Source organism: Centroberyx affinis, unplaced genomic scaffold, assembly GCF_046629955.1.
Source record: "Centroberyx affinis isolate AG114_WGS23_722 - 3 ecotype Tasmania unplaced genomic scaffold, CSIRO-AGI_Caff_v1 ptg000333l_1, whole genome shotgun sequence".
Taxonomy (NCBI): Eukaryota; Metazoa; Chordata; class Actinopteri; order Beryciformes; family Berycidae; genus Centroberyx; species Centroberyx affinis.
In genome coordinates, this window is record NW_027279008.1 from 61766 (window position 1) to 84626 (window position 22861).

At 41.4% G+C, this 22861-nt stretch overlaps 1 protein-coding gene across 1 annotated transcript in view; it reads right to left on the reverse strand.

Annotated features, from left to right (window-relative positions):
* Positions 1 to 22861, reverse strand: part of cfap299 (cilia and flagella associated protein 299) — a 78683-nt gene that overhangs the window by 9064 nt on the left and 46758 nt on the right. The window contains exon 5 of the mRNA XM_071515240.1: positions 5446 to 5588. Coding sequence (XP_071371341.1) covers positions 5446 to 5588 — 143 coding nt within the window. The remainder of the gene's footprint in view (positions 1 to 5445; positions 5589 to 22861) is intronic.

Below are 22861 nucleotides of genomic sequence, written 5' to 3' on the forward strand. Positions count from 1 at the left end.
TTACAAATGATGTTTATATGACCCACCCACCCAGTGTGCCTGGTAAAATAAATCAAGCTCAGCGTTCAACTGATTTTGTCCCTTGCGGCTTCTATAGAGTGAACGCAAATGCAGAAATTATGGATGTGAATGAAAGTGTGAAAGACAAAAAGAAAATATGAGAAAAAAAACAAATGTATGAATGAGTTCAGCTCTGTCAGAATACAACTGACCAACCGTTCTGTTTGTTTGGTTGTTATTTGGTTGTTTTTGACTGCTTCTTAAAGATGACTTGTCAAAACACAGGGATCCATTAATGGCTATGCATTAATAAGTCAGAAACCATACGTTTCTCAAAAAATAAAGTTGTAGTTCCTATCATTGTGAAATACAAGTCCCGGCTATTATTATTTTTATTATATTATTATAACCCGGCATTTGTATGGTGTATTGCTTCCGTAATTTGACGCATTTCCAGTTGGAACAGGATGTTGGGGCGGGACATAACACAGGGAGGGACTGTTCAAAAGTTTTCAAAAGTTAAAAATAGTTTGTACAAAATCTTGAGCTATAATTATCAATTTTGATTTTTCAAAATGAATACATTCCAGCCACTGGGGATGAACACCCAAAAATGCACCACTGCACCATGCTGGCTCTCGTGTCATTTTGAAAGCTGTGAAATTGCAGGTTTTACATGATGGGAGGGGCAGAGGGGGGACTGTCCAAAAATCTGTGATTATTGGTTGAGAGTTTTAGGGACGCCTACTGGTACGTGATGAAGTAGCCACTAAAAATTTTCCAGTAAGTAGAAGTGATGGGATTTTGACATAAAAATACAAGAACATGAACATTTTGTATTTTTTTTTGGCATTCACTGTTGAATAGGTTTATGTTATGATATGGATAATCATTTTTCATATCATTATGACTTTAAACACGTTCAGGTCTGCACATTGCCCAGTACAATAAGAGTTTATAACTTAATTAATTCCACTGGAGCAGGTAGGTGTTAAAGTGCCTTAAAGCAGTGGTTCTCAACGTGGGGTCCGGGGACCACCAGGGGTCCTTGAGGGGGTTCCAGGGGGTCCCTAGCAAACTGATGAATTGTTAAACTTCAGCATTATTTCATTTACAGGAAGTTAACACAATTAAAGAAAGTAGAAGAATGACTGTTTTGATCATAGTTTCTCTGTTATCTCTCTACCTACAATACAGATAGTCATGGAATTCTGGACAAAATCATATCTGACAATAAACATATTCTCAGATTTGGATTCGAGACAAAATCTCACCAAATGGGGGTCTGTAGCTCTAATGTGGACTAAATTAGGGGTCCTTGATATGAAAAAGTTTGAGAATCACTGCCTTAAAGGGCTTTTGAAAGTTATTGTCAAACAAGGGAAGAGCAAGTGTGCTTGAGTGTCCAGCATCCAGCTTGTGAGTGTGCTGGAGTTTTGTTATGAGAATCCAGACAGTAGCTGGCATTGGTTTTCTTGAGATATGAGTCTCATTATTCACATAGCACTCTGAGATTAATCACACAAAGTTGGCCCGTCAAGATACGTTTTCCTCGCCCTGATGCTGCTTTACTGGTTCGCTCTAGCGCGGAGATATACTTTCCAATACATGCCAATGACATTACTTTCTTCAAAATGCATCCAACTCATTCATTTGTCTTCTTCTTGTGTTCGTATTCTACATAGTTTTTTATCAAGGGAGACGCTCGCTCTGCGACTGCTCAGATTGCCTGTGTGAACCTATCCACCCTTGCTGGAGGTGGGAGGTGGAGGCTGGAGCTGGCGCTGGTGTCGCTGGGCTGCGTTCTTTGTGGCTGTGGAGGAGGAGGAGGGACAGGATTCAGAGTCCTGCGGTGGGAGGTTTGGTGCACCGAGTGGGCAGCAGCTCCAGCATCTGCTCCCTCTTAGTGGCAACCACACTGGGTGTTATTGTTCCCGACAGAGAGGCAGAAAAAAAAAAAAAAAAAAAAAAAAAAAAAAGCAAGGCGGAGGAGGAGATAGGAAGGCGAGAGGTAGCAAAGCACAGAACCAGAGTTTGCGTAAGTTGTAAATAAATACAGATACACGTAGAAGGCAGAGGAGATACAGATTTAGAGAGTGGAGGAAGAAAGAGATGAGGAGGGGGAGTGAGACGTCGGACGGGGAGGAGGACAGGGAGACCCATGGAGGGGAACGCCTCATAAAAGCATCATTAGGGAGGAGGAGGCCGTACCTCCAGGCATGCTCGCTCACTGACTCACACCTCCAGCTCGTTAGGGCTTCCACTCCACAGAGAGGAGGCAGAGTTCAAGGCTGCGAGCGGTGAGTGTGTGTGAGTTCACATGGTGAGACACGGATAAATAAAACAACAAAGCTTTACACTTCGGACACTTTTGTGCCCAAGAAAAGGGAAAACCACTTCCAACAATAAAATCAGACCCTCGTTCTTCGTTCTCCTTTAATTGTGGAAGTAAAAAATGTTTTCTACAAACCGCAAACTGTTCCACTTTGAACACTAATATGCTCATTGTGTTTAGAAGAAGACAGCTTTCTGAGGAGTTTTGTGATTATCAATAGCCTCTTTTCCACTAAGGAACTTAAGCCCAGGAACCTAAGCCTAGGACTTTTTTTGTTTTCCACTTTGATTTTTGGACCTTCAGTGGGGCTTACTTGGGGCTTAATTCAGGTGCTTAAGGACCAGCTAAACACCCTGGTCCAAAACTGTAAGCCCTAGTGCTTATATTACGTAGATTGCTTGTTGTCACAGAAACTACTGATTAAACTTCTACTAGTGAGCAAGTTTTAGCATTGTAGGCTATTCTATTTTTAGTAATTCTATTTATATATTTTACATATTTTGTTCAACAAAAAATGTCTAGACAACACAGGTGTCTAGGTGCTGTCTACTGGGTGGACCGCAATATCCAGAAGCAGCTGGTAACACTTTACAGTAAGGGTACATTAATTAAGGGTTAGTTAATGCTTAATAAGCATGAACTAACCCTTAATTAACAGTTAACTAATGTGTCTGGTAATCATTACTAATGGTGTTCATGTTAACTAAGGTATTAATTTATACATTATACATTATTATTTAATAGTCATCTTTATAAACTATTACATAATGTATAAATGAATACCTTAGTTAACATGAACACCATTAGTAAATTACACATTAGTTAACTGTTAATTAAGCTTATTAAGCATTAACTAACTCTTAACTTAGTGTACCCTTATTGTAAAGTGTTACCGACGAACCAGTGCGGAGAGATGCGCCATACAAAATCAAAATCATACTTAACGAATTGGCCAAAATCAGTGGACACATATCAGGCCAAATAGCAACAGACACAGAGTCATAACTGTCAGCGTCATTTTCTTGCAAGTTGTTAAAAAGTTACACTGTTAAGTTAAATTGTCCATTGCCCGTTGCCATGTTTTTTTTTATTTTTGTGTGATGATCATGCAAAAATAAAAAATTGTTTGAGGCTTAAATTCTTGGGCTGAAGTTTCTTAGTGGAAAAGGAGCTAATGGCGTAGGTCGTCCTTAAACTGCACCTCATGAGAATGCACGATACCTATTGTAGAATGACAGGACATTGTATGTGTTATACTGCTTGACATGCAAGGAACTTGTCATTATTGAGAAACAATATTTATGGAGGCATGGTTGAGACAATTTATACTCTGTGGCATCCTGAATTTGGAATAGTAGATGGGGTTTTATAATTAGTGAACCCTAAAAACATTCACATCTTGTTTTTTTCTAAACTGGAGCATTTAGAAAACATGTTTAGTCCTAACTGTGGAATTTGGAGCTACGGTGTCACTGAGGTTGTACGGGTTGCCTGTTGTTTGGCTAGGTGTGAACATAACCATGTAATACACACCCGCATTCTCTCCCCTGTCCAGGTGTGTTTGTCCTCATGGGATTTCTAGCACATATCTGAAATGTAGGGAATATGTTACTATGCAAGAACATGTGGAATGTGGGATCGCTTTTGGTTCCAAGGATTTGCTGCCAGCTCTCTATGTACACAGCTCCACTGTTAGACAATTACGAAGAAGATGTTACCTGCCCTGCTGAAGGATGCAGGCGAGATTTGAGCTTTCACCCATAAGTTCAGCAGTTCAGGTGGGGGATGACCTGGAATCGTTCCATTGGCACTGACACATGTAGTTAGCTGTTGAACATAAGTCTGTTTATCACTGTCTTGACGGCTAAATACCCCCAAATGAATGGAGACAGGAATAATAGGATATATTCTTGCTTAGTGATTCAGCCATTTATATAAATTCAACTTGCTGCTTGATCAGATGGCAGTGGCCTAGAGGTTAGTGAGGCAGGATTGTGACCAGAAGATCACCAGTTCAAATCCCAGACTGGCTGGACAAGTGGATGAGAGCGTGCTTCCCTCTTGCCCCTGAGCAAGGCATTTAACTCCCAATTACTCCAGTAGAGCTGCTCAGTAGCCAAAAGTAGGAAACTGTCACATGTGTAACTGTGCAGACGTGAAGCGGGGTGTTGCTGAAAATGAGCATGCGTGCTCATTCAACTTCCCTTGGATCAATAAAGGTTAAAATAAACATAGTTGACAAAGGAGGCGTTCCTTGTTTCTTAAGTCCAGGCGTAGTCTCAGCCTGCAGCCCTACTTTTGATTAGGGATTCAGGATTACAGTCCTACTTTTGTGTGTAAGGCTTCTTTTAGATTTTTTTTTTCCTCTCACTGATATCTGTTTTTTTTTTTCCTTTTACTGATATCTAGTGTAGTACTGGATGTAATCCATGTATGAGAATTCAGGCCTTAACATTTTCCATCAAAATGAACTCTAAAGACAAACTACAAGATTTTTTACTTGATTCAGCTCTAATTTAGGCTGCCTCTCAAATTTAGAAGATTGCAACTACTGTGTGTTTGTGTGTATAGCTGCTGTAATGCTGTAATTTCCTTCTGTGATTAATAAAGTATCTATCTATCTATTTATCTATCTGGGTAAAAAAAAATTGCAAGCCTGGAGGCCTTCCCAGAGCAATAATATCTAATAAATGTATCCCAGATGACAAATTTAGATCACAGTAAATCAAGATCCAAATCTCATAGTTTAAGCGCACTCTAAACTTAGCCCATCATCCCAACTCAACCTAATCATGTCTGTCTTGTCCAGGCAGAGTCAGCGCTTTGGCAATTCTTTTCTTAGCTTCTCTTGAGTGTATATTTATTCCACGTCGATGTAGAAAGGAGATTTGGTGCCTTGATGGTGTGCTGAAGCCACAATGGCTGGTGTTGTACATACTAACCACACCGGCCCTTTGCACAGTTCCTTCCAAGCCTGTTGGTCTCTCACGTCAAACTAAATCTTTAATCCCGGATAATAAGATTTCCTTACCCTTCACATCTTGTCAAATCCCACTCAACTCAAGGCCTCCCCAACCAACGTGGACATGTTACAATAAAAGTAGACTCACCATAAATCAGATCGTCTTGGCATGAGCCTCTTCTTTCCGCTGAAATATGGTTCAAAATCTTCGGTTTTGAGTCTGTGGGCGTAGTCTATATAGCCAGACACTTCCTGTCCAACGGCATTATGGTCCCTTATGAAAATGACTGACTGTAAAAAGAGAGAAGAAGGAGGAAACCCTGTGTAAATAATCATGACCATCCAGCCTCCTGAGTAAAAGCCAAGGAGGCCAATGTCACTTGTTAATAGTGGAGAGATAGAGGGGATCTGTTACAAATACACCCACTTTGAAATACAAAGGCTCATGTTATACTATGTGAATCGGCCTCGAATCAGAACGACTCCAGCTTGTGTGAGCCTGCGCCGGCCCGGCCGACCGAGGTGGGCTGTCAGCAGAATATCCTGCTCAGACAAGTGAGTGGGACTCGGGTTGAGTCCTGCGACTTAACTAGAGTCTCAGTTCCGTTCCAACACACCTACGGCCGGGGCAAGAATGCAGCAGATATAATATTCAGCTTGAAATGACAGCGGGGCCCTGAGTTAGGTTAGGCTGTGTGTATTGTTTGGTTAAGGAGTGCAAAACAGAAATGTACTTCCACAGTCAAAAAGATCAAGAGTATCAGAATGATAGATGCTGCTTTGGAGGTAGAATTGCTGAATTTAGACAGCGTAAGCCTACAGTGTAAACACTGACTTCTGATTGGGACAGTACAAGTAAGGATAACAAAAAGTTGGATTCTTCGATGCAAACAAAACACTTATTTCTACAGATTGCTTCCCTGCAGACCGTCAGACACCAGTTCTTTGAAGTGAACTCAAACTATGTCTACCTAGACAAAAGAGGGGAAAAAAAACGGATGATAAATGAGTTTGTCACCAGATTCAGACAAAGCAAATGAAAGGCAAGTTGTCCAAATCCCCTCGGGTGACAGCAAAACATGAAATGATCTTTTCATGTTGATTTGATGGTTTAGATAACACGCGATGACAATGGACGGGAAAAACTCAAAACAGAATACACACTCAGGTGTGAAGAGGGTGTTTTGTCTGCCTTCACAAAGATAAAAAGGAGGCTTTTCTTTCTTTTTTTGTCTGCCTCTTCTTGGGAAAGGAGGCTTCTTTTTGTGTCTGACTGGTCTTGTTTACTCTGGGCGTGAATGAATCCCACTTGTCAACCTACAGTAACACAGTAAGAGGATCCGAGCGGAATACCTCTGCCAGTGATATCACATTTGTATTACTGTCAGGACACGGGCCATCTGTGGATCCCTTTACTAAAAGGCGTGAGATAACTAGTGCTCCAGAACTCCAAGGAAAAGAGGGCTCCTCTCTCTCTCTCTCTCTCTCTCAAATGTTTAAAACAGATGCTATCAGGTTCACAGCTGGCCGGGGGCCGGGGCCAGCTACCCTATCGACTAGCTTCTGTGCTCCCGCGGCCAGCCTTGAAAACACATCATCAGGTGGAGCTGGCAAGAGCAAAAGATAGCGAGTAACAGTTGGGTAGCGGCAGAGTTCGAAATTAACACCCACCAAGTGCCAAATGACAGTAAATTTTGTCTTAGGTGGATAAATAAATAAATAAGGGTCTTCTGCCATAGTGGCCAATAACTTTTTCTTGTAAACATCTCACTTATATACAGTCTTCGGTCTTTGCCTGTATTCAAACTTTGTACATGCTGACCACTGTACTCTCTCTGACTGTAAGCCAATCAAATTAAGGTAAAAACAAATGGCTCTGTATCAAACAGGCTCCTGATTGGCTGCCTGTTATGCTGCTCTACACAAAGCGGTAGCCTCTAAACTTCTGTTTCTCTGCTGCCTGGATGGTTAACTAGCCCAACATTAGTGGAAACTTAATGTTGTTCCCATGTGGCAACAACTAGCAGGTGTGAGGCCACCGAGAGGAAACAGATCCACTGTACGAGTAAACAAGTTTTAAATTGAATGAATTGATCTGAATGTTTCACACAATACCTGAATTGATACTGAAAATAGCCCTGAAAACTGGTGACATATTGCTGTGAAAAAAGTTTATTAACTACTGGGTAGCGGGGGGGGCAGAAGGATCAAGTCAGACTCTGCTGCCTTTAGTTATTGGCTACAAACAAGCAACACTAGTTTCCAGCCTGAGTCTTGCAGGGAGACGTGGGACCTTCACCTTACACCATGGAAAACAAATGGAGGCCTTACGTCACCTGCCAGCAATTACCGGGAACAGGTGCTGTGACCTCACAGGGCAGCGAGCGAGAGGCCCCCGCTTTATGGCAAACATCCCTCCGCTTAGCGCCTGAGAAGCTCCGCGCCGCACAGGTCCCAGGTAAAGGCTGGCTCTTTGTGATACTCAATATTCAGGTGCTCCTCTTTGAAACTCTTTTTTTTTTTTTATGTGTACACAGTTGAAATTTCAGATGGCTGGAAGGAAAACACCGGTGACCTTAAGATGAAGGTTACATAAACCACTACAGAACAGTAGAGCGGGAGTTCCCTTTAAATCCATGATCCGTGCAATTTATAAACACAACAAAGCATCTCAAATCCTCTTGGGTACCCCACCCTCAAAAAATCCAATATGGACATGTTTATGTGCTCGGAAACAAACAGTGAAACTTGAACACTGTTGACAATTGTAATCAGTGAGGTCTGTGAAAACCGTGGAGGGATCCCCTGCCTCTTGACAATCACCAAAACCTACACAGATGTGAATTACTCCGCAAACCCTTAGCTAATCTTTCAAAGCCCCGTGGCTGAAAGAGAGGGATTTACAAATTCAAGTCAAACAGAAGCTGACAGCAGACTGACACGTACTGTGCTGCTCCTTTGTAGTTTGACAATGTCCTACAGGTGGTGACACAATGGTCGGACCACCTGACATCCTGTGGCATGAGGTGTGTATGTGTAAATGTGTGTGTGTGTGTGAAGTGTGTATGAGAGAGAGAGGTGAAGAGAGCGATAGAGTAGAGCTGACTTGCCACCCTGTGGTATCCACCATCCATCCATGGTTTCTCCCAGTAGCAGGGAGGAAATTACTGAGTGGCTTTCATCACACAGTAGCACCCACGCATAAAAGGCTGGTTTTCCATTGACACATGCATCTGAAGGTATGTGTGTGTATTACAGCTGAACAATTAATCGGGGAAAAAAATCGAAATCGCTATATGAACTTACTGGTGAAAACCTTTCATCAAACTCAAACTCAGTAAATCCTGCACACATTTTTTTTTTTTTTTATATAAAATCACTTTTCTTTAAACAATTTTAAAGTTCTAAAAAATGTATGGCAAAAAAAGTGCAGTTTAAATCACAATTGCAATATTGTTTCAAATAATCACAATTAGATTTTTCGTCAATATCCTTCAGCCCTGGTGTGTATGTGTGTGTGTGTTGTGAGAGAGAGTGTGTGTATGAGATGTAGGTGTTAGCACCAGGTCAGCGAGACAGCACCCTCACAGCGGAGGATAATACTTTGACTATGTTTACTTTAACTACCCCGCACACACACACACACACACACACACTCACACACACAAACACACACACACACACTACCACCAACCCCTCCATCAGCCCCCATGCCCCCCATCCGCCGGCCCACCTCTGCCCACACCAACCCCCCAATCCCTGGGAACAATCCTGCACTGTCAGGGAGCTGTGCAGGTGTCTTGCGGTGTCAGCTGCCATACTGTTTATTATTGGTGGGCTGCGCTTTAGGAGGAATCCCGGGCCATCACTAACAACTGTGTAAATTTGTTGGGGTAATGAAAACACGGCCTGTACTACAGGAATGTTTTAGGTGGGAGTCCTTTTTTTTGGCAGACTTTGCCCTTGTCCCCTTTTTAGATATTCCTTGAGGGGTGCGTACGAGTGTGTGTGTTGGGGGTTTGGGAGGGGTTGAGGAGTAGGATGAGGAGGGGCCGTTGCTTATTTGACTTGGAAGTGACTTCACACGGCCGGCTTGTGTAATAGATGCGACGGTGGAAACCATATGTGCTGAGGTGTGCGGCATCTGCGGGGATCTACCCGAATTACACATCCTGCAGGATATGCGATCCAGAGCTCACTTACTGAGCTGTTTGTAAGCACCAGCCAGGTCACCAGTCGCTAACCTGCATTAGCCAGCGCAAGGGGACCAAGAGCACTAAGCCTGAGAGAGCACCAGGAACCCCTATTAACTGCTCCTAACCCTAACTCTTCTTTTTCTTGTTATTTTCAATGTGAAGGTCACTCTGAGAACTTGTTTTAACAATCAGATCACCAAGCTCTAGAAGTTAAAGCAGAATTCCAGCTATTTTAAACCAGGACACTATATTCTCATCATTTTCCATCATACTGATCAATTCTGACCAAAATCTCCTCCATTGCTTCACTATATAGCTACTTACATATATTTACATCTGGCTTACCTGGGCTCTCCAATACAGTCCTAATGTGCCAACAGATACTCAAAACTGACCCCAAAAGCACCCAGAGCATGTCTTTTTTTAAAATACTTTGCTCACTCTGTGGTACATGCATATATTTAACTTTGAGATTATCCATGACCTGAGAACTTTCACTATTTATTTTGCACTAATTTACACAGTGGATGCGTTTTACCTTGTTGAAACCACTGTATCTTTCAAAATCGCCTAAAAAAGGTACTTTAAAAGGATGCTTCCTATGTGTCCTACCCAAATGAGACCATACTACAACTTGAAAATTTTTAATTTCCAACCTAGAAATGCTAGCTAAAATATCAGTAAAAGTCAATAAAGATCAATAAAGTGCTATTTTATCTTATCTTCTTATTTTTTGAGACAGAGCCAGGGTGTCACAATATCCCAAATAATTGCAATAATTATTTTTACGAATAGCCTAATTCAACTCTTCAGAACAGCAGCTGAATTCAGTTCAAATCAGAGCTTTGTAGACAGATAGGAAGTAACGGGCTGCAAAGACACCACACATGCACACACCTACTGTACACACTCAATCAGGCCCGTGGCTTTGTGCAATGTGTCAGCGTGTGTGCTCTGACAGTATGCTTTTTAGATACAGGAGCAGGGCTGTGAGCTGTTTGCACTGCACAGTGAGTCACGGTAATCTGGTTGAGCAGCCTTTAACACAACCTCTCATCACAAGCCTCTGCATGGACGGTTGATAGACTGCACCCACCCTTTCCACACTCCGGACACTCTCCTGGCAAACGTGCGGCTTTTCCATCCACCCAGAAATTTTAATCCAAGTTATATTTATAATAGGTTTATATCTAAGAAAATAAATAAAGACGATAGCTTTGATTGTTCCCTTCCTGGACAGAGATGAACACATTTCAACTTTTCCCAATAAATTCAGTGGCTGCTATGATTTTACTGTCTACAGTGTAACCACGGCAGTTTAAATCTTGTCATTTCTGTCACCGTCTAGGATTCCACTGTGCCATCATGTCACTGGGATACCCCCCACCATGCAGAAGAAAGGAAATCCCAAAATAACTACTTTTCAATTTCTAAGGTTTCCTTTCTTGTTGTAATGGTCCTAACAGGCCTGATTGTGTGCGCACATGCATGCAATAAGGATGAAAATAATCAAAAGACGCTGTTTCCTTTTCGTTTATAATTATAGGGTGTGTCACTAGACAGATGTCTTGGCACCAGAAACAAAAATGCACAAGTTAACTGTTCAAAAAGACTTCTTGCTCTGCACAGTGGTTAAATGTTATATCTGTATTCTCTTGAAGCTCTTCACAGAGCAGGCCAGCCAGGCCACACAAAAAAAAGGTGCAAGGAAACTTTTGTTTGTTTTTCTTTTGAGGGTGTCTCTGTGCAATAATGTTAGCAGCCTACAACACACTTGCGGATGGGACCGTTTGGTGATTCGGTGATTGGATTGAGTTGTACTCTGTTGCAGTGTAATTTTTTGTGCTCAGGTGTGTGTATGGGGGAAAGCAGTAAGAGAAGGTGTGTGAGCGCGCATGGATATGTGTGTGGGTGTGTGCGCGTGCATGTGGGATAAATGTAAGGGAGGGTGTTTGTGTGACTGCATGTATGAGAGAGGAGGTTTAGAGTGACTGGTTAGGAACAGTACTATGTTTTTTTTTTTATTTCATGTTTCTGTGTTTTTATGCATTCATTGACCACAAGAATTTCCCCGAATGGGATAGTAAAGAATACCTTAATCTTGAAAATATGCAAAGGACAGAACGCCGACCAGTGCGACCAAGAGCTCTGATTAGAAAATACTGCAGTGTTTATGTTTGGCTAAATGACACTTCTGAGTGATGTGTGGCAAACTGCTTCAAAGGATGCATTATTCAAATAAGGATGCTAAAATATGGGGTGTTTGGATGTTGTTTAGAAAAAAGGGGGATTTGGGCATTTGTTTACCCCATGTGCTCTCCATCTGCATCCATAAACAGAATGCATGGGTGTTTGTGCAAGAGACGGAATAAATAAATCCAGCGGCAGGTGTCCTCCTATTGGGCTTTCTAAACACCCAATGGACAGCTACGCCCAGTGAGGTTAGCCATGAGGGCAGAACAACTGTGGCCAGATACCAAAGGGGAAGCGGCTTGGTCAATCAGTCAGGAAGGCAAGGCAGCTAGCTCAACCCTGGGTTGCGTTGGCCTCTGCCTTTTCAGAGAACTCACCAGTAAAGCCATTACCACAAAATAAGTGGCTTGAACCCACACACTTCAAATTACAGGGCACTCAGAATCAGAAAATGCTATCCTGCTTTTCGCAATTGGTGTTTTAGAAATTCTATTAAAACCTCCTTAGTTTGGCCCTTGGTATAGCTTTGCTTTTTGTTCCAACTGCACAAGTTCGCAATTGCTGACAGAATTTCTTTTTACCATTTGAGCTTTGTTTGGGAATGTTCATTGTGCTAACAAATGGTGCATTACGATAACTGGCCAACATAGAGTAAACATGGCTACATGCAAACATTGTGGTGTGATAGACAGAGCAACAGAGCGGTTTCTGATCTGGAAGTTGTCCAGATCCTATGGTTGTGCTCAGAAGATATGTCGGGCCTGTCTGTTAGAGTGTAGAGCTTACAGGGGAAGAGCATCAAAGCCTGAAGCCACACCATGCTCTTAGTGGAGGCAGAGCAACTCCCTGCTGCACCATATGGCGGTAATGGGTAGGAAACATCACCTGGACCAGCTGTTCTCAAAACCAATACTTCAAATATCTTAGAGAGGGACTGAACCTTTGTTACAACCCATTCAAAACCTGTTTTAATGTTGATTCTTGTAAAAAGGAGTCACAAACTAAAAAAGGCATTGCCTGTCATATCTGATCAGCTAACTCCTGAAAATGCTACTCAAACTCAAGTAAAATATTCCTTAAAACAGCCTAAAAGACCAAAAAGCTGGAGGAAAGTCAAGTACAGACCCATATAGATATTTGCATCAGTAGACCATCTACTGTGCAGTTCAATATAAAGGGAAGGGGTTTACAATGTTGAAAGCCTGAGTTGCTTCTGCTGCCACAACAAGACACTGTCTCCCTGTAGCCTGAAGAGACCAGGATCCACATTCACTATCACCAAAATGGGCTGCAAAATAAACAGACAAATAGACATAGAGTACAGTAAACTAATTGAAACATTCTGGAATATCAGCAACCTGCTGTGAGGGTTAAAGGTTTAAAATCCTTGGCAGGTGGCAGACATTTTCCTGGTCCCCACAACTGCAGCTGATAAAGGCCCTCCCCATATGGAGAATAAGCTGTCAGCCTGACAGGTGGCATCACTTACAGTGCTTGGTGGAGAGCCCTGTAACAGAAAAGGGGTAAGGTTTCTGCTCCATAGAAGAAAAAAAAAAAGCCTATCCCTACAGTAAATTAGTCGCATGCCTGAATTCAGGGAGGAATTACGGGTTGAGAATAGCAGGCGGGTCTGGCACATGTGGTCGAAACACAAATCAGTCAAACGCCGTCTCAGCTACAGATTTCAGACACCAAAGTGACCAAGCAAGGCATATCTTTTCCTCCCCCTCCACTCCTACAATCATTTTCCACATTCCACTGGCTTTCAAATTACCGGTGGGAAGAAGAATACAAGTTTAGCCTAAAATATATGCGAAGCAGTGCAGCAGAGTAGCTTGTGCCTTGGTGGATCTGTAAAACCCTGTCCAAAAAATGTAAAACTGGGATTATGGTCTCATTAATATTGTGGACACTTTTACCCTCTTCGTTGCATTTTCTTGTCCTGTTAAGAGACCAATTCGTATATTTTATTATCTTATATGTCTGACGGCCAAACTCAATTGGGCTTACACAATGGAAAATGAAAATGGTCCGTACATTTTCTTTTTGTAAATATCACCCAGTTTGCCTACATGTTGGAAAATGATCTTACATGATGAGAATAGAAAAGTACTATAGTGAGCCTTCCTTAAACAGGAATAGCCCATACAACAGGACCTCTATCTTGTCTCTGTAGCGTGAGGCAGACTGATAGAGTTATATTGTAAGTCCCCCTTCATGCCTTTGTCCTGCATCCATGTTTCATTAGTACTGCAGACAACTCAGCTTTGAAGATTCTAGAGCAGAATCAAACTACTATACTGCAACACAAAACTCTACTGTCTTTAAACCAACTAGTTGCCACCTTGGGGTAAATTTGGATGGCTGAAAACTGAGCAAAACTTGTTTTTTTTATCCAAAAATAATTCCTTTGGGAATGCAGCCACTGTGCAGCAGTAGTTCAGCAAGCATGCAGTAAAAAGTGGGACCTCTACAATGTAATTCTGCAATGGCTAGGCTATATCTGTGCAAGTACATTCCCTTAACAAGAGGCTTGTCTATCACAAAGCTTTACCCCCCCCCTTGAAACACTACAGTACTGTAGGCATTGAATTGAACCTAGTCTGTAGGCAGACTAGGTTCAATGGTTTTACAGTCTTTGGCATTATCCAACTAGAGAGCCTGAACCTTTCATTTTCAAACAACAAGGACACAGAGCTGGGGTTAGGTGCCATGCTGTAGGGCATTACAACAAAACATGAAGGAATAATATTAGCATTGAGATCAAAATAGTGAGTTTTCTAGGTCATCCTGAACTGGACAGCAGTACGGCTTTTTCTTAAACAGGCCGTTTGTCTGACTAGGCAAAATTGGGGTAGAGGAAATTTTGCATTTAAAGAGAAATTTCATGAAGTTGGTAAGCTGGTCCTCTACCACTGTGGTTGTCAGCTGTTTTGCTCATAACCACCAAAAACAAAGCAATGCATAACTGCAACCTCTTGTTGAAAGCGTAAACGTGCAGAATGGTGAACTTTGACACCAAAGGATTATTTTTATTTTCCCCTGTCAGGCTATTTTACTTGAATAATTATTGGAAGAACCCTCAAGGCTACAAATACTAATTATTTAACAAATATTCTCAGATTCCATAAATAATCGTATAATGCCAAGGTTGAGGATCTCTGCGCTGCCCAACTTAATTCCTCTTCCTTTCCTCTGCCTTTTACGAGCAGGCCTTGAGAAAGTCCTGGTGCCTTGTATGAACCAGAAACCATTTTGCAAACTAATGAAGAATTTTCTGTCCTGAGGGCTACTCCAGGAAAACACTCTTGTTTTGAAACCTCTCCTTTTATTAAAACAAGACCTTAACATCTGTACAAAAGCATGCAGCACACAAAGATTGTGGTGTACCAGCATTAACCCACACTCATGACATTCAACCCCAACATGCTTTTGATAGTGAAGCTGTGACCCAATATTTGATGCATGAGATAGCACTGATGAGTTGTACAGTAGAGGAGCCTAGATTTATTATGTTTTCTAGGAATGATAAAATACTAGGAGAGAGTTGATGCGTGACTTTCTTTACTGCATGTGGAGTAGTAGAAGTGGAAATAGTATAACCAATGTCCAAGATACTCACTGTCATGCACTCTTTTATTGTATAATCTTTTAAAGCTGCATTAAGCAAATTAATATGTAAAAATAAACATAAATCATACATTGGGGCTGCCACTGAGAAGAGTGTGCCATCCCCACTAATTGAGACCACAAAGATTCCCAAATTAATTTCTGGTGTTGGGTATGGTCACCGGCGGGACATTTTCAAGGCACGTGGGAAATGACGTAAAAAAAAAACCTACGAGCGAAATACAAAACTTTGTCCCCGCAGCGAGCAGTCCATCTAGAGAAAGGTGGACTCACCAACGATGGCTGAACCGCTTCACTTTTTAGTGTCCCAGGTCACTATTAAAGTCCCCATGAAATGAACTCCCATTACTTTTTACTTCCTGGAAACAAAGTATCTTTCATACTGACCTCATGCTGCACTAGGAGGTGTAAATATAGATTTCTAACCAATAAAACCATCAGATTTTTGAACAATGCCACTGCACCATGTATGAAGATTACTTAGGATGTTCTCAAACCACATTTTCTATCTTTAAAGGTTCCATCTCATGGAAAACGGGATTTCCCTTGCCTCTGTGATGATAAAGGAGTTGGATGGTCTATCTAAACATGGTGAAAGTATCAAAACGCACAGTCGCCAACTAAATCCACACAATCCATATTAGAAAAGCGAGCCTCTAAATGAGCTGTTTGGACTTCCATAACTTTGTGGCGTCACAAAGGTTTGCTCATTATCATTTTTGTAAGAAATAATAGACTAACAAAGTGCTTTTTTCAAAGCGGTTGAGCGTCACATTTCACTCTTGAAGTTAGCCAATCAGAACAGAGGGGTTGTTAATATTAATGAGCCTTAAAGACACAGCAACAGTCTGTTCTTGGCAAGGTTCAGAGAGATGCTGGAAAATGGATTGAGAGGCAGGTACAGTTTTTGGTACATGATACCACACAAACGGTTTTTAATGGACCTCAAGACATAAAATAAACACTGGAAAGTGTAGAATATGGTACCTTTAACAATTGATTGTAAATTGTCTCTCCCACTCTTTTTTTTCAGTGAGACAGTGGTGAATGTTTGCTCATACATGGCGAACTGTCCTAAGAGCATATGAAAAACGTATTTGTGTTGCTGAAATCGGTGGTATTCACCTTTCAAAGTACCAAAGATTAATACAAAACCTAAACTGCTAATGCCCAGAGGATTGCTTGTGCAGGTGCATGTAACGGGTAGCAGCTTGCGATTTGTAAAGCAAGCTTTTATCAAGATTAGAGTCCCTGAGAATTTGCTCATAGGCTCCTGACATCAAAGTTTTGAGGTTTTTCTTGCCTTTGTTTTTCAGTGGGGGACTGCTCAGAATATTAGCTTATGTGTTTTCTTGGGGGAAAGAAAGCCAAGACCTTCAGGTAACCTTAGCTGTGTTAAGGATTTTACTTTTCATACATCTGTGTGAAAAGGGGGCATGCAAACAATATTACCATCTGTGGTAGACGCCATCTCATCTGTGAGAACTGCTTCAACATTGTGCAATAACAAGGTTATTTTTATTGAAAGTGATATGCTAAGAAATTAACACAAGAAAGTGAGACTGTCAATCATCACATTACTGGGTTGTCTGGAATAATAATTCCCAGAACAAGTACAGGTCATCTTTCTAAATAGACCATCAAAGGAGCAGTTAAAGGCTTTAGACTTTAAGACTTGGGTGACCTTAGGATTACCCCTTTCACATGGATTACAATGTTAGCCATTGTAGAAGGCCTTCTTCATGCTGAAACAGGGTTCTCCGCGCATCTTCCAGCAAAATGCGGCTGAATCAGGTGCTTCTCAGCTTGAGGACAGCAAACTTCCAGAAAACAAAAGGGACTGGAGCACACTGATAGATTCACAGCCTTTAATTGTGCAAACAGACTAACGTTTCGACACTACTGTGTCTTCATCAGAGTCAAAGTGGACAAAGACATGAGGCAAACAACATATATAGTCAACCTAGACCAGGTGTATAATTGTCATTGGATAATTGGTTGAACAGGGTTTCAAATCTATTGGATAATGAATCCAAGGGTGGGAGTTGCCATAGTCAGTGTCCAAGTGCCACACCCCTAACAACATGTCAGAAACAAAAGAACATAGACCTTTCTTAAAGTTACAAAGATAAAAGTACAAAAAGTACAAGTACTTCTTCATGCATTTGTCCTGCATCTATCTTGTATTAGTACTGTAGACAATTTGTTACAGTACAACAAAATTATTATCATTATTATATTGGAACACAAACCTCAAGTGTCTCTCTACCAAATCCACCCACTGCATCTTTCAAAGGCTGAAGGGAGAAAAACCTACTTTTTCCAAACATTTCCTCTTGGGGATCAAGAGTGCAGCAGCAGTTCAGCAATCATGCAGTAAACGTGGGACTTCTAAAACGGCTACATCTGTACATCTGGCTAACGCACAGAACACATGAAACATTTTTTGTCTGATGTTAAAGGCTGTACATTACAAACATCCTAAAGCCGGGAAACCACTCAACTGGAAACAGAAACAAACTCGTCTTGGTGGGTCCAAACACTTGTCATTGTCACCTTGGAGACAAATCATTACACTGTGGTTCAATTTATCATACACAGTTACCCGCAGTCCAGCTATGCAAAAATTACAGTCCCCTCAGTTCTAAAGTGGGCATGAACAAGGCCGCCACAAACAACTTTATTTTTGAGTGCACTCCCTTCCTGTTATTTGAGACGGATGTTTTAACAGATTTTTGAGTGGAGGCAAATAAATGTTATATTGGTCAGCTGCAACTGAGCTTGACAGATACAGCAGCGCACTGTTTTCTCACAGATGCACAACCTTACATACTGTAGCTTAGGTTGCGCACAATATGACCACAGAAGTTGACTCACTACAATAACCACATGATGAAGACCCGGCAGCAGTAGGCGCATACCAACCTTTCACTCAGTCACCAAAATTAGGAGGGTGACCTACACTGTCACCCACCACAAAGATGATTGGGATCTGAGCATCACTCCAGCTTTCATCGCTTATAACCAGGAAAATATTTACTTTGAGGCAAGCTTAAAGAACATTGCACACAAGGCGTTGGCACCAGCACAGATTACAGAACTGCTTTCTAAGTGGGGGATTTGTGGAAAACTATCACATACATTGGGAAAGGTGCAATGCACTACAATCCCAAAAAAAGACATTGACATTTTATAATGTACATTTTCAAACACACATTTCACATAAATCATTGGTTTTCAAGGCTTAATGGGAGTAATAACCAATTCCTGCCAAGTGAAGGAAGCACAGCTGTGCATTTGACTATAATTTCCTAGATGCACACCTGCACCAGATTTCAAAGTTTGCCATTACGTTTACTTTTGCTTAATTCGGTAACAGCAGCTGCTCCGTAACTTCAGCTCAGAGAGATAACAGGACTTATGTCACCTGATAGCACAGACTTTTGTAGAGAGGGGAAAAATTATCATTCCTGCAATGGACCATGTGCATAAAGCACGTCAACAGAGATAAAGTCAGCAAGCTAGTGTCCTATCATGCTCTGGAATAACTTGCAAATGTAAACTTATTAAGTATTAAGTATTTATAATGAACAGCATTTTGATAGAAGTATGCTGCCTCACAAGCCAGTCACCAAACTAGACAGCTGATCCCACTACGTAATTGATCTGTAAATGGACAGTTTCAAATGCACCCTGATAATATTTCCAGCAGGTGTTACACTTGTGTCCAACTCTCCTAGCTTATCCTCCCCTCTGTCAACTTACAACTCAAATACATTCAAGCTGCACAGACAGAAAGTCCTCAATAAAATATGGGGACATACAAGTTTGTCTTGTTTATCTGTTGCATTGAGCCCATGCAGATGCCTTGCTAGCTTTGCCAGATGGTCTGACCCTGTCAATACAGGGGGTAGTGTGAAACAGAACCCAGCTGTGGGAGCTCATCCTGCATGTTTATAATTTGAAGCCCCCAACTTCTTCGCGAAGGAGTGTCAAAACAGAATTTGTTTGCTGTTCTGGTGGGAAGTTCAAGAGCAAAGGGCCATTTAAGATTTGATGTCTATACGTAGGTATGAATTCCAAGTGACTTTGATGAGCTTTGAAGCCAACACAGGTGTACATCGCCTTCACTTCAGTGGAGGTGTAGAAATGAGAAGGTGAAAAAGACAAGAAGGGCAGAGAAAAAGATGAGGATGTTGAGTGGGAGTTGTCCTCTGAGTTACCTCTGTGAACACACACACTCACCAGAAAACCCCTGAGACGCAATTATTTTCCTTCCTTCTTTTTCTTGGACATAGGTTGGTTGTGCTTTTGTCAGATGAAGTGAGACTAAGGAGTTTAGTGTCTTTATTTCCCACGTTTTTTACTGACTACATGTCTGTGTTCTGATCCAACAGTGGCATAGATGTCCACTAGTTAAAAGATTGCCTCTCTGTGTGTTTGGAATTGAGTAAAAGAAAACTGGTAGCAATTGCAGAAGTGGCATTTATCCTGCATCTATCCAGCATTAATACAGCAAGTTCTTTCTTGAATTTTATACAGTACAAAATTCATATAATCTGACACTTAACTATAGTGTCTCTCAAACAGTTATGTTACCAGACCATTCCTGGAAACGTCTGATAGCTGAAAATAGAGAAAAGTTTAATTTTTCCAGATACTTTCCAAGCACCAAAGTGCAGCAGCAGTTCATCATAGATTCAGTAAAAAGTGAAACTTGTGTAATGGCTAAATCTGTGTCACAATGAACAGCTTTCAGAATTGCTCTGATTATATTATTCGTTTTAGTTTGCTGATTGAATAGTATAAACATGATGAAAACCTAACAAGTGTGTGACACTATGAACAACTTGATGTGGTGTGTCTGTCCCCGCTAGACGTTGTGTGTCTTTGTCCAAATGCTGCCGGAGCAGGATGTTGAAAAGGTCACATTACTCAAAACCATGACCAACCACATAAGGCTGTAAAAATTACTGAATCTCAAAGTCATTTCCTCAACATCTTGCATCCTCCGATACAGGAAGCCACATAGTGAGTGCTTCATGCATCTTGATATTGTTTACCACAATCCAAACACCAAGCGTAAGTGCACAAGTTACATGTACGGATACTATCATTGTTTGTGGAAAAATATCCAATATAAAAAAAAAAAATAACATGGATTGTAGAGCTGAAAACATCTTTAAAAAGTCTACCTTTCTTCTTAGCTCTTATTTCTACTCTTTTCGTGCACTTTGCCCTCGCCTAATGATTCTAGGGTCACAGGAATATTGTCAGAGCACCATGGCTCTGACCTTTGACCTCCCTACTTTTGGTTGCTTGTAATGTTGCCAATCTATGAATTAAAGTTTATGCTAATATTGCATTCATTATACGTTGCTCTAGATAAGAGTGTCAACTAAATGCCTGAGATGTAAAATGTACAATGTAATACCACTGTACATAATACTGTGGGCTTTTCTGAAAACACAGATATTAGGAATTTATCCTGCCTTCACTCTCTTTCTGAGATGTAGAAGGACAGGAGAAATATAGTTTACTTTGGAATTTATAGTTTACAGAAAACAGAGTAGTCACTTGGCCCTGGAGAAAACCCGGTGTGGCTCAAATGTGTTAGCAAGTCATGTAGTAACTCATAGTTGACCTTTTTATTTAACAGTCAAACTTTATCAGCAAGCTGGTGAATTTTGGCAAATTCTCACTTTGATGGCAAATGTCATGGCATCCCAAACCTTTCCCCTCTTCAGAAAACGGCCATGATACACTTGATGTGGAAACAAATTTCAGCAGGTTTGTATGAGCAAAAGGACACATTTCTGAGAAAAACAAAGTGTTGGATTGGCTTTGGACTGGAAATAAGAGCTGAGGAGAGACAGCGAGAAAGGAGTCTTCTTTATTCTAAGATAAGAGCATATTAGAGCAAGCAGAAGAAGAAGACATGGGAGAGGAGGATCTGGTTCAGGGGGGAGAGGGGTTATGATTTCATACGGAGTAGCTGCCTTCATTGTTGCTCCAGTACACACATCCCCCTTCCATGAGCTCAGCTTCCTCCAGCTTTTCATGTTTTAGCATAAACTGTCATTCCTTTGACAAAAAACATGACTTGAAAGCCATTGGGTGGGGCATCATTTCCTCCTAAAATGTTTGGAGATTGGTCTGATCTTAACAAGTCTACCAAAACGCAATTTGGAGGCACTAAACAATTAACTCTCTGTTCAAAGCGAGTGTGCCATGCGTTATTACAAATCCTCTACTGAGCCATTAAGACATTACAACATTCCACCTCTCCAGGATCTCCAAAAGAACCGGGCGACCCTCGTTTTCATCAAACTGAAATATATTTACGATGTTACTATTTGTGCTGTGCGACTGTCGCAGCAGGCTTCTCTTTGAGGGATTGAAGTGAATAAGCACTTTTCTAATTGTCAGCTCTTGCTCCCACTGCACATTAATCTGGGTAGTGCAGCCAGGGATTAGCTCCAAAAAGAGGGGAAGTCCCTGCCTGTTGATCCCACATGAACCACACACACACACACACACACACACACACACACACACACACCACACTTACCCACCCACCCGCACCGAACGTGCATATGCATGCGCATGCATACACACACATGCAAACAAGCACACACGTATGCACACACACACATACACACACACAATATTGAATCCAGTCCATGTGCTAATGAGAGCCATGCTTTTCTAACCGCTCACTGCATATGACATGATGGAGTTCCACTGTATTAAGTCTGTTAACATTTAAGAGTATGACTGAGTCACGCCAGGAACCATCGGTGTGCCAGAGGCAGCAGGGTGGCCTCGTGGTTACAGACCACCTCGTAACCAAAAGGTCACAGGTTTGATCCCTGCAATGACCAGTGTGTCCATAAACAGCTGTGGGTCCTATCAAAGTGAAGCCAAGTCACTTCATTCATTGTAACTTACTCTAAATAAGAGTGTCAGCTGAATGCCAAAAAAGCAAATGATATGCGTTGCGACTGCTATGGCCTCCAAAAAAAAAAAAATAGATTTTTAAAATTCATCGGTGAGAAGTTCTGTTCTTATGCATATGAGACCCTGACTGTGAGTCCTGCTAACTTTACTAAAGACTGTCCCTTTCCATGTTATATGACATTGACATGAGTTGAACCTGCTACATAGTTAAATTAAAGTAAAATTATGATACATTTGTTTTAGGTAAGAACACAGATTGAAGCTGCACCAGGCAACTTTGAATGTTGGCGGCTCCAAATGGCAATGAGAAGTAACTGTTTGAAAAATTTGAACTTCAATACCCAGAAAGCCAGCCAGTCTGTGATGCTTTATACCAAAGGAGACCAAAGAGACGAGAGAGGAAAAGATCCAACGCTGGCGAGTCCAGCTTTCTCTGGACGGAGCGCTGCTCACTGCTGTTTAGGAGACAGTTTGGATTTCACTCTTAAGTTTTGATTTATTGCTTCCTGTGGTGAAGTGTACATACCCGACACCAGAATTTAATTCGGGAATATAAAATATAGGAATATAGAATCTGCGGCGTCT